Source organism: Dipteris shenzhenensis, chromosome 10 (genome assembly GCF_047967505.1).
Source record: "Dipteris shenzhenensis isolate YYH24624 ecotype China chromosome 10, Dip_SZ_1.0, whole genome shotgun sequence".
NCBI lineage: Eukaryota > Viridiplantae > Streptophyta > Polypodiopsida > Gleicheniales > Dipteridaceae > Dipteris > Dipteris shenzhenensis.
The window spans coordinates 29,055,559-29,067,058 of record NC_141605.1 but is presented as its reverse complement, the minus strand read 5'-3'; the positions used below and the strand labels follow the sequence as shown (position 1 = coordinate 29,067,058).

Genomic DNA, 11,500 nt, shown 5'->3' with positions numbered 1-11,500 from the left:
AAGGATTAGAGTTCCATACACATGAAACTTGAAGCAAACAAGGAAAACAAGAGTGCAATGTGCATGTATTCATAAAAGCACTGGTTTTGGCTTATGAGGCTCTGTCAATTAAGGCTACGTCCAAAAGAAATTTTTGCATCCATGTAGTTGAAAAAACCCAAGGTTGCTTCAAAGCGGCTAGCCTCTACTTAACGTTGACAGACTCGCTAATAGCTCTCTATATTTCAAAGCCCTTGTTACTAGTATATAGTTTTGCAAAATAGCTTCTTTGGTAGAATAGCTTTTCTGGTAGAGCATCTTTTTTGGCAATGTATAGATTCGCAAATAGCCTTTTTATATCAGTTCTTTTGGGAGGCAACAACCTTTTTTGTATCAATCATTTTTAGTATTAGTTCGTCCTTTTGGGAGGTGATAACTTATCCTAGGAGGCAACAGCTCATTTCGACAGGCAAACAACTTTGTTCGACAGGCAAAAAGGCCATTAGTTTTTCAGGATAGCGCATATCCCAATCTTCTAATTTCCATTTTTGGGTATTATTTTTCATTTTTTAAATTAACTTTTTTATTTTGTTAAAAAAAAAAACAATGTGAATGATGTAATCATTAAAGAGGCCTACTCGACACAAGCTCAAGAGGTCACAGAAGACCTGCAAACTATAGACAATGAACCTGCAACATTTTCACTTTCATCCGTAAAAAAATATTTTCTTAATTTTATAAAATCTACAAAAAATAAGGCAATTTAGTTATATTTTAGCTGGAAAAAATGGCAAATTCTTGGGGAAAAACTTCAAAATTTGAAACCCCAAGTGATGTGATTTGTTGAGAAAAACGTTTTCTGTGAAGGGCATCATTGGCTACAAAACAAACAAAGCCTAGAAGCTGTGAGCGGATGTGAAGGCCGAGTAGTAGAAGTGTGAAGGGAAGGAGAAGAGGCTGCCAAAGAGTTTTTGTAGGAGGGAGTCTGAGCAGGAGAAAGAGTGGAGAAGAAAGAAGAGATGTAGCTCAAATTGTAGCACAATTAGAGCTGAGGACCTTGATGGTGAGATGCCAAACGAGAATGCTTGGCAAGGTGCTAAGTATGTGGTAAGTAGCTAATAATAAGAATGTGTCAGAATGCTTGGCAAGGTGCTAAGTATGTGGTAAGTAGCTAATAATAAGAATGTGCCAGATGGTTTCGTAGGATGTTAGAGTTTCGTAAAAAGCTCTAGTGCTGGCCAAGAATACCAAGGAGAGATTAGAGGAGAAGCCCAAAAACTGCCTAGGCAAACTATTCAAATTCACCAGAAGCAAGCTGAACTTAATACAATCTGAAGGCAAACTATTCAAATTCACCAGACGCAAGCTGAACTAGGTACAATCTGAAGGCAGTACCTTGAAACAGCTCCTTCCAAGCTCTCCCAGCTCTGTGAAAATCGTGAAAATCTTGCCGGTGGAAAGAATTAACAGAAGCTTTCCTCATTCTCTACTTCTTCAACAGAAGATTTCCAACTTATATCCTACAATTGGCTTGTTTGCCCTCCGAGCATGCTGTGGCATGGACCTCCACGGGTTTTCTGCCTCCCTTCTCCTTCATCCTCGGCATTTCTCTACCCGCTCCTTTGCTCTTCAACATTTCCCTTTGCATTGCTCTTTTCCCTTCTGCTCCTCTCGCACTTCGTCCACCATTTTGCATCCCCCCCCTATCAGTCGTTATCTGCTTGCCGATCAGATCCGTGCCGAAGATTTGGGTCGATTATTACTTGCTTTACCTGCCATCTCGCTGGTGCCCATCACAGTTTCTAGCCCGCCGTCCACCGAGGGTCTTCTGAAGGCAGTTACTCGCAGGAGCGAGGGGTACTCCTTTAACGGTACGCCACTCTGTCTAACCCAAGTATACACGAAGGCATTTGCAGTATAAGTTCAATCCGAACAATGAAAAAAGTGTGCCACTAGCACATCAATGAGACAGTATTTGATGCTTAGAGCTAGCGTACGTGAAGACATAGAGCATTGGAAGTATGCAAACACGTGCTGCTTAATTCGTCAGTTCCGAATGCAAAAATGATGGAAGTAGTCAAGAGGGAAGAGCGAATTCGTCAAGCAAGCTTTCGTAATAAACTCACCTTGTTTTTTAGCTCTTCCTTGTAAACCAGTAGAGTCTCTCATACTCATCTTAGAGTTTATATATGTAATGTATAAAAGGTTTATTCTTCTTCTTGTTGTATGGGCTTTGCTAGCTGAAATCATTGGACAAGCTACTCGATTGCCAATTCAAATTTCGTCGCATTTAATTCTTCTTTGGACTTTGTTGACATAGCTAGACAGATTACTCTTTGATCTGCAATTGAGTAAGACGTTACGCTTTTCAAAAGATTGAAGATGGGGGTGCGTTTTAAAGTTTGTTTAAGACCATGTGGATCTGTATATCTTTCGTAGCACGATCGTTTTTGCCCTTTGAACTGATAGATCTTTCAGCAATACGAAACAAACAATGCAAATCGGACCGAGGATGCAACTACTTGCTTCCGTCTTTAATGCAAATAGGACAGAGTGGCTCAATCGTTGGGACATGAAATTCTAATTAAGTAGTAGCCGTTTGATTTGTAGGTGAAGAGAGGAAAGGTCACAAGCTTACCAAAGGAGAAAGCACCATATTGCTGCACATACCAACGATCTAAACAGGCTCGATAAGGGATTGCGCATTATGCTGAAAAGTATAACCAGGAAGCAAAGGCCTAGTCTCTTTCCATATGTCAACAAGACCAAACCAAGAGAGTAGATGAGTCCATTGTGCTCTCTCACAGGCAAGGTTATGCGTATGACCCGATGTGTTATCTCTTGGCTGTGGCGCATTATTGAAATCCCCACAAAGAAAAGCATTTTGCCTCCATGGATAATTCAGCATATCCCGCCAGATCAAGGCTCTATGATAAGATGATTATGGAGCATAGACCGATGAAAATTCGAATCTCTCTCCTTGCACAAGGGATTGCACAATAATCCAGTGACTAGTGTGGTTATTAAAAGACACAACTGGCTGAAGGGCATGTTTCACAAGAAGCAATACTCCAGAAAAGGAGGATCCACCCGCATAGAATTACAACTGGCTGAAGGGCATGTTTCACAAGAAGCAATACTCCAGAAAAGGAGGATCCACCCACATAGAATGTGTCATAACTGGCAGAGTGCCCTGTTTGACCTGCACATACAACCTTTGTACATTATATGTCAAACACTGTACTTTTGGCAACATTTACAAGTATGTACATATTGAAAAACTCCTGATAGAAATCAAGACTGCATATCCACCTCAGGATCTAAGGCATGATCCCAAGGGCCAGGCAATAAGAGAGTAGCTGGAACAAAGTGTGGCTCGCAGTCGCTGCAGCCTAAGTAATACCCATACCAGAATTTTCAGCAGGAGTGTGCCCAGTAGATGATTCACCCATCCAAGTATGGCGTGGAGGTGGGCTCCTAGCTGAACAAATTTCCTCTGGGTTTGCCAACCTTCATTCGAGACTTTTCCCTTTGCTTTAGGAGGGACAACAGAGGATGTTTGGGCTTTTCCCTTTGCTTTAGGAGGAACAACAGAGGATGTTAGGGCTTTAGCATTGCTTGTAGCAGTGATTTTAGCTTCCCCTTTTTCCTGAACCATAGGGGCTGGTTTATTCATTTTATTTTTGAGCCAAGAAGTCCCAGGGGCATCCTTATTTTCACAATTTCATATGGAGGCGTCTTATGCAGGGCCAGGGGACATTGTGAGGCCATGTGGCCAAATTTCCTACATTGAAAACATGCATCTGCAAATAAACCCCATTTGAGCTTATAATAGGCACTGTCTGTCTGGCAACATTATTGATAGTGACAGAGTAGGATTTAGGCCCTTGTCCCACAAAATGCATAATTTAGAATTTCCATGCTGCTTGGGAGGGCGCACCACCTTACCCAAAGATGCTGCAATTTTAGGCAACACTCTTTCTAGGCTTTGGGAAAAATGCACAGCTTCCATCCAAACTGGGCAGCGACGCCTAATGAGTAACAAATAGTCCCGTGTAGGAGACCATGGCAAAACATGGACAATCTGCTAGTCATAATATAAAGGAGAATGCTCCAAAAGCATCTATTTGGCTGTTCATCTGTCCTGATAACCTTAAAGAAACCTCACTTTTTGTACAAAACATCCTCCTAGTCTCTTGGTCAACCAATTCCTCACATCTGCAGCCATAGTGGCTCTTCTCGAGAAAAAGATAATGACTGCATTTCTAGCATATTCTCGAATTGGATCAACTATATCATCCACTTCAACTATAATGCCAACTTGAGGTGTGGGCTCTTTCCAATCTTTATGGGTATCTTCAAACCCCTCATGCATAACTTTGTAAACAAGTTGTGCCTCATGAGACATAATTAGGGTCATCTTGACCCATGGCATGCTTCATATTTTTCTTTTGAGTCTTTCTTCATTGTAAGTCTTATCAAACCAAGGATCAGTTATAAAAGTAGAGTAAAAAATTCCCACAAACCCGAAGTATATGCTGGAAAATAGAGGTGACAATAGTGAAAAAGGGAATTCCTTGACACATAGCTATTGAAAGCAGTGAAAAAAGCCCCAAAAAATGCGAAATATATAGGGTTCCAAGGAAGAGGAAGGTGGCTTATACACAGCAAGAAAGCCAAGACGCTGAAGAACAGGTAAAAAGGAATGCTCACTGCAGACACACACACAAGGCCACACACACACGTGCAATAAGGAGGAGTAAAAATGCAAAAGCTGGTGATGGATAGGAAAGAAATTGAGTGGAGCAGAGAACGAGGCTTAGAAGTAACTCGCAATACGCAGGTCGTGAAGCTATCGTAAACCCTAAAACCGAGAAGATTGTGGCAGCAGTTAAAAAAAAAGGGTCGCAGCAGACGGACAGGTCACAAGGCTGCACTGTTGCTTTCACAAGTCAAAACTTGGCCTGGTATAACCCATACAGCACCAATGAAGCTGCAGCAAGAAGTGAGATAGAGAGGGGCCTACAAGGAGAGGGTCGCATGAGGGTTCAGGTAGGCTGGAACAACTCTGGAAGGGGGAGGGGGGGTGTCCCGACAGAGGGTATCCCACAATCTTCAGAGCATCCAAGGAATTACATGCGGAAGTGTTTAATTATGGAATCTTCACTTATGTGTACTCAAACATACATGTTTGCAGACTAGTAAATAGATAGTGCTCCAGAGATATAGAACCAACAAATATATTTTCGTCCACAACCAGACACCATACAAAAGAGGTCCAGAGTCCCACTAAACCTTGGTCCTCTATCCCTACCAAAAGTTGTCCTACTACCTCCTTGGCACTTCTAAATCCCTAAGCGCGCGTGCTCCCCGACGAGCTTATGTAGACTTAGTTGCCTGTGCCGACAAACACACATCCAAGCCATCCTTCTAGTCAGCTACCTGTGAGGCAGTGAATGCCTAGAAGACTTGACCTCCTTGCTGCCCTAATGTGCAGCCAATGGTGAGGCTCAAGCTTCTTCTGATCCCCGTACCTTGATTCCTATACCTTGCTGTCCTAGATGACAGTCAAGGGTGCAACCCTTCCCAGAGCTCTATCTGCAGGTCCTCGCCAGCTTCCACAGTTTTGTGTAAGCCCTTCTGGCGGGTTGTGTACTGCTCCAATCTGCTCCCTGGAAGCTGCCACACTGGATGCCCAAATGGATCTCCTGACTCCCAGTCTCCTTGCTGTCCTAAATCCTGATCCTCATGAGCTTTTTGTCTGCTGCTGATGGCCACCTCCTTTGTCCATTATCTGGTCCTTGAGGCAGGGTTGCTGTATCTCCAATCTGCTCGCTGTTTGGATCCTGGTGAGTGAGTTGTGAGGCCCCAAAGGCCCCTTTATGTAGGGGAAATTCCCCTCCAAAACAACCGACCAGCCAGGCCTAAATGGGCTGATTTTGCTGGTATTCCAGCCGACTGGGGCCCAGTCCCTTTGTCTATAAGACCCGACCTGATTGGATGGCTTGGACCAGCCCAACGAGGCTCCTTATCAGCCGACTGGCCATGTGGCCTGCAGCCAGTGGTCCAGCTCCTTTCCAGCCCGCCATTGGGGTCTCTTGTGGGCCATATACCTGCCCAAATCCTGCGCTTCCATGCTGCTGCTGTTCCACACCATTTCAGACCTTTCCCAGGTTCCAAACTAGCTGCTGCAGCTCCATATCAGATCCGTACTGTTGCTGACATCATCTTCCATATTATCGCGACTGTTCCTGACATGATTCCATGGTGTGTTGCAGCTTCGACTCTTGTGCAGACCTGTCCCAACAGCCGGGTATTTTCTCTGATTGTGCTGCTCACATGGCAGTCTGTTTGCTGCCCATGGGCCATGTGGCAGCCCCAAATGTCTTTGCTTTGCTGTGAGCTTGCTGCCCACATGGCAGCGTAGATGCTGCCCATGTGGCAGCCCCCTCTTTATGCTTTTCCCTCTAGGTTTGCTGCCAACATTACAACCAAAGTGTTGCCCATGTGGCAACCCTAACCCTAAGTCCACCTCCCCAAGCTCTTACAGATGGGGAGGTGACTTCTCTAACACCCCCTCTCACTGACATAGCTTGTCGCGATCCTGACTCCAAGATGAAGGCACTCCATTGGCTTCCATCTCAAAACCCTCTAGAACACTGTGGTGTTGATCTCGATTCTTGGCTTTTCATCTAGTGGCTCCTGCTCCACTAGGTCCGTTCCCTTACAAGCAAACCACCCTGGTACACTGCTCCATCCAAAGGTGGCACCTGATGGTACCACCACCTTCAGTCACATTCCCACCTTCGAAGTCGAGCAACCCAAGTACCTACATCCTCCAATTGTACCCCTCATGATGGGTGACTAGCTTGAGGTCCTCTAGGCACCATGCTCTCAGGGTCTGTTCTCCATTTGGCAAGGTCAGCAACCAAATAACAATTCTCGTACACCTGTCTGAACTTGAGCCACCTTCCTTCTCGCTGTTGGAGATATCACAGCCAAAGAGTGTATGGATGTGATGTGTGATGTGTTGTACTAGGAGATCTAGTACTAGTTCATGTGTGAGTGCCACGTGTCACCATGGGACTTATCCCATATGCACGTGGTACAAGTGTGAGTGTGTAGCCTATATAAGGTTTGTACTTCACTTATCTTGTCATACTTGGTGATGATGAATGAATGAAAGCCTTCCATGGTTTCTACATTTGTGTATCATTTCTACTCCCTAGCCTATCTCTCTCTCACTCTCACCATGTTTCTAACATGGTATCAAAGCAGGTCAATCCTGCCATAGCCGCTTTGCCACGTCATCGTCTTCCTTCCCTAACCCTAATTGGTCTCTAGCTGCCTCCTTCTCTCAGATCATTTCCGCTTCCATTGCTGTCTTCATTCAGCCTCCTCCAGACCCAATTCACCTTTGTTTCTGCCCGTCGACAACCTCCACAGCCTGCCGCCTCTATTCCCCTCCTCCTTTCGCTCCTATTCAGGTAATTTTGGAGCACTTGGCGGCTTGATAGCTAGCTGGTCGGCAACTCCTGCAAGGTGCGCCTGCACGAGTGGTTCAACAAAGCTGTTTCGGAGCTGTTTTGGATGTTTTCATCACCAAGAACAGCCCTTCCATTACTGCTGCAGCAGAGCCGACCATCTGCGCGTATTTTTGGCAGCACTTCGAGGCCTTTGAAGGCAATTTCAAGCCATTCTGAGGCTGCTCCTGCATAGCCGCCTACAACAGAGGAATTTTCGAGATTTTCTTGGCTTCCAACTCATATACAACAGCCGATTTTCAGACTGGTAACCTGCTACATCATTTCAGACTGTCTAGGGAGCCGCCTTTCCCATTGGTGATCTGTCTTTGCAATTCGGAGTGCCCTGCTGCGTCGCTTTGAGGATTTTGGACTTGCTGCAGCACTTGGAGTAGTTTCCATGCCCGCTATTCTCATCTCTTGGTTCATTTCTGCGTTTCGAGGCATCTACTTGCTGCTCTTTGATTCAAGTTCACTCAATTCTACATTTCGAGGCGTATTCTTGCTGCTTTTTCATTAGGGTTTGCATTTTGGAGCCTCTGAGGTCATCCACCAGCCGCTGGACATTTATTCAAGCACTTCTTCAACTACCTTGCATTTCTGAAGGCTTTTGATTTATTTTAGAGCCCTAGACCAGATGATGATTAGTGGTACTAATTTTTGTGTTGAGTCAATAAAGGTTCTCAGCCTTGAGTTGTCCCTCTAAACTGAATGTATTTGGAGTCAATAAGCGGTACTCTGCCCTGGGTTGTCCCCCAAAAATGAATTTATTGTCTTTTACTTTGGTATGATGGTATTGACCACCTAGTTCAGAGTAAGGGGGGGGGGGGTGACGGGTGATGGTTTTCCCTTGCCGGTTGCAAGCTGACTGAGACGTCACTATCACACGGGAGGTGTTGGATAGTTGGACTTGCTCTTTGCAGTATTGCGGTAGAGGGCGGATCGGTCTACTCTTTGCGTGTTGGGCCTCACACTCTTTACTCTGAAGGGGGGTGTTGGAGATATCATAGCCAAAAAGTGTGTGAGATGTGATGTGTGATGTGTTGCACTAGGAGATCTAGTACTAGTTCATGTGTAAGTGCCACGTGTCACCATGGGACTTATCCCATATGCACTTGGTACAAGTGTGTGAGTGTGTAGCCTAGATAAGGCTTGTACTTCACTTGTCTTGTCATACTTGGTGATGATGAATGAATGAAAGCCTTCCATGGTTTTTACATTTGTGCATCATTTCTTCACTCCCTAGCCTCTCTCTCTCTCTCTCTCTCTCTCTCTCTCTCTCTCTCTCTCTCCAAGATACAGAGCCGGACCCAGCTCAGAGACAAGTTACAGACTTCTATGCCTTCGAGACGGGCTCCTGGACACAGTGGAGTTGAGGATGAGGAGATTGTTGACATAAGAGCAGCCTGGATCAGCAGTCGGTCACACCAGACTCTTCGGACTACTAGAGTGCACACCATTGAGGTTCGTCCCATCACAGCACTACTTGTAGGGGACCGCCAGAGCCAGAGACCACGGATCGCGATCGACGTAGCCCGACGGGGACTGAGATCGAGGCGACCGCGGCCACCACCTAGACGCGAGACAGCCTGACAGTTATAGATACGCGACATCTTCATGGCCCAGCGGAGAGACCTGACCTGACTTGATCTGGACACTCCTAACTCTTGATTCAGATTCAGATTTTGTCTCTATTCTATTCTATTTAGACACTAGATTAGTACTCGGCAGGGGCTTTAGCTCACCCCCTTGCCCCAGCCCACAGAGGCTTGTATGAGATCTTTTTTTGATGTTGTATCACTCTGTCCCATAGACCCGCGAGGTCTTCCAAGGACGTTAATATATCTTTCTTTCTTTCTTTCTCTCTCTCTCAATCTCACCATCTTTCTAACACTCGCAAGGGCACAATCCTTCAGACGTTGAAGTAGATTCCCCGAACAATGAATTGAGGTTGTCCTTCATCAAGGTCCTTGCATTCCCTGTGAACTTTTGATCAAGGCTCTGATTACATGTTAGAAATAATCCCGATAGAGGGTATCCTGCAGCTGAAGATTGATAGAGTGTCCCAAGAAATACACGCGGGAGTGTTTGACTATAGAATCCAAAGCTTCTTTACTTATTTGTACTCAAACATACATGTGCACAGACTAGTTAATAGACAGTGCTCCAGAGATATAGAATCAACAAAATATATTTCAGTCCACAGCCGGACACAATACAAAAGAGGTCGAGAGTCCCACCAAACCATGGTCCTTTGTCCCTACCAAAAGTTGTCCTTTGTCCTTACCAAGCCGTGATCCTTTGTCCCTACCAAAAGTTGTCCTACCACCTCCTTGGCACTTCTAGATCCTTGAGCCCGCTTGCTACTTGATGAACTTATGTAAACTTAGTTACCTGTGCCTACAAACAACCTCCGGCTTGCTGTAGCTTCAATCTACTCCTTGTTTGGATCCTAGTGAATGAATTGTGAGGCCCCAATGGCCCCCTTTATGTAGAAGAAATCCCCCTCCAAAAGAACCGACCAGCCAGCCCTAAATGGGCCGACTTTTGTTGGTATTCCAACCGACTGGGGCCCAGCTCCTTTGTCTGTAAGAGCCGACCTGGTTGGCTGGCTTGGACCAGCCCAACCAGGCTCCTTATCAGCCGACTGGCCATGTGGCCTGCAGCCAGTAGTCCAGTCCCTTTCCATTGGGGTCTCTTGCAGCCCATATACCTGCCCAATTCCTGCGCTTCCATGCTGTTGCTGTTCCGCACCATTTCAGACCTCCCCAAACTAGCTCTGCAGCTCCGTAGCAGATCTGTACTGTTGCTGACATCATTTGACACATCGTCGTGGCTGTTGCTGACATGATTCAACGCTTAGTTGCAGCTCCGACTCTTGTGCAGACCTGTCCCAACAGCCAGGTACTTTCTTTGATTGTGCTGCCCACATGGCGGCCTGTTTGCTGCCCATGGGCCATGTGGCAGCCCCGAATCTCTTTGCTTTGCTGTGAGCTTGCTGCCCACATTTCAGCCTAGGTGCTGCCCATGTGGCAGTCCCCTGTTCATGCTTTTCCCTCTGGGTTTGCTACCCACATGGCAACCAAAGTGTTGCCCATGTGGCAACCCTAACCCTAAGTCCACCTGCTCCACGTCTCCTCATATGGGGGCGTACAGATGGGGATGTGCCTCCTCCAATAGGGGGTGCACAGTCAAGAAAACGCCTAGGGGATGCTGCAGGTCGCCATGTCTCTCTCTCTCTCTCTCTCTCCACATTCTTTTTTTGTGTGGTGAACCGTGAAATCCATATTTGTTTATATTACAAGCAGTTCCTGAAGAGGGAATGTGCCATTACAAACATCATAAGATTTCAATGTAAGACAAGTAGAAAGAGTAATCTATTTGATGAGCACTGAGACAATCACAAAAAGATTTCCTGAGTGACATCCGAAAATAGTGAAACTTGGAAAAAGTGGAATCTCCAAAGACTCTATGATTTCTGTCCTTCCAGAGAGTCTAGAGGCCCCGATATTGAACCCAAGTAAAGAATATATGAAACTCAGGCCTCAGTGGATAAATGCCAAATATCTTAAAGAGCTTGCCAAAGGAAGCAGTAGGGAATTTGGCTTGGAGACATTGCCGTAATAGAAACAAAAAGTCAATAGTGATAGGGCAATGCCAAAAGAGATGGATCAAGGATTTCCTAGGAGCTAGACATCTGTGACAAATAGCAGGAGCAATATGTCTACGTGCTAGGAGTTGACAAAATGGAATAACCCCTAACATCCTGCCATAGAAACGCTTGTTGGCGAAGAGGCAATTTACGGTTCCAAAGCTGTCGCAATCTTTTGTGCCACCACTTGGCACGATGATTTATAGACCAAATCTGATTTCTCCGATCTGAAATCGGCATCAAAGCCCTATACAAACTGGCCACTGTTATATTAGCCAACAATATAAGCTTATGTCTTACAAGGCAAGCTTTCTGCAAGCAAGGTCAAGATCTCCAAATTGTTGGT

General features: G+C 45.5%; 1 protein-coding gene across 3 annotated transcripts in view; it reads left to right on the top strand.

The window, feature by feature from the left end:
* Positions 1 to 1,332: 1,332 nt before the first annotated feature.
* Positions 1,333 to 11,500, top strand: part of LOC147897659 (uncharacterized) — a 132,557-nt gene continuing 122,389 nt past the window's right edge. For 2 of the 3 annotated variants that reach the window (XM_087380429.1, XM_087380428.1), the window contains exon 1: positions 1,333 to 1,850. In XM_087380429.1, the coding sequence (XP_087236555.1) occupies positions 1,538 to 1,850 (313 nt within the window). In that variant the 5' untranslated portion in view covers positions 1,333 to 1,537. Of the gene's footprint in view, positions 1,851 to 1,935; positions 2,093 to 11,500 lie in introns of those variants that run through there. The other variant, XM_087380430.1, reaches the window with a different exon arrangement.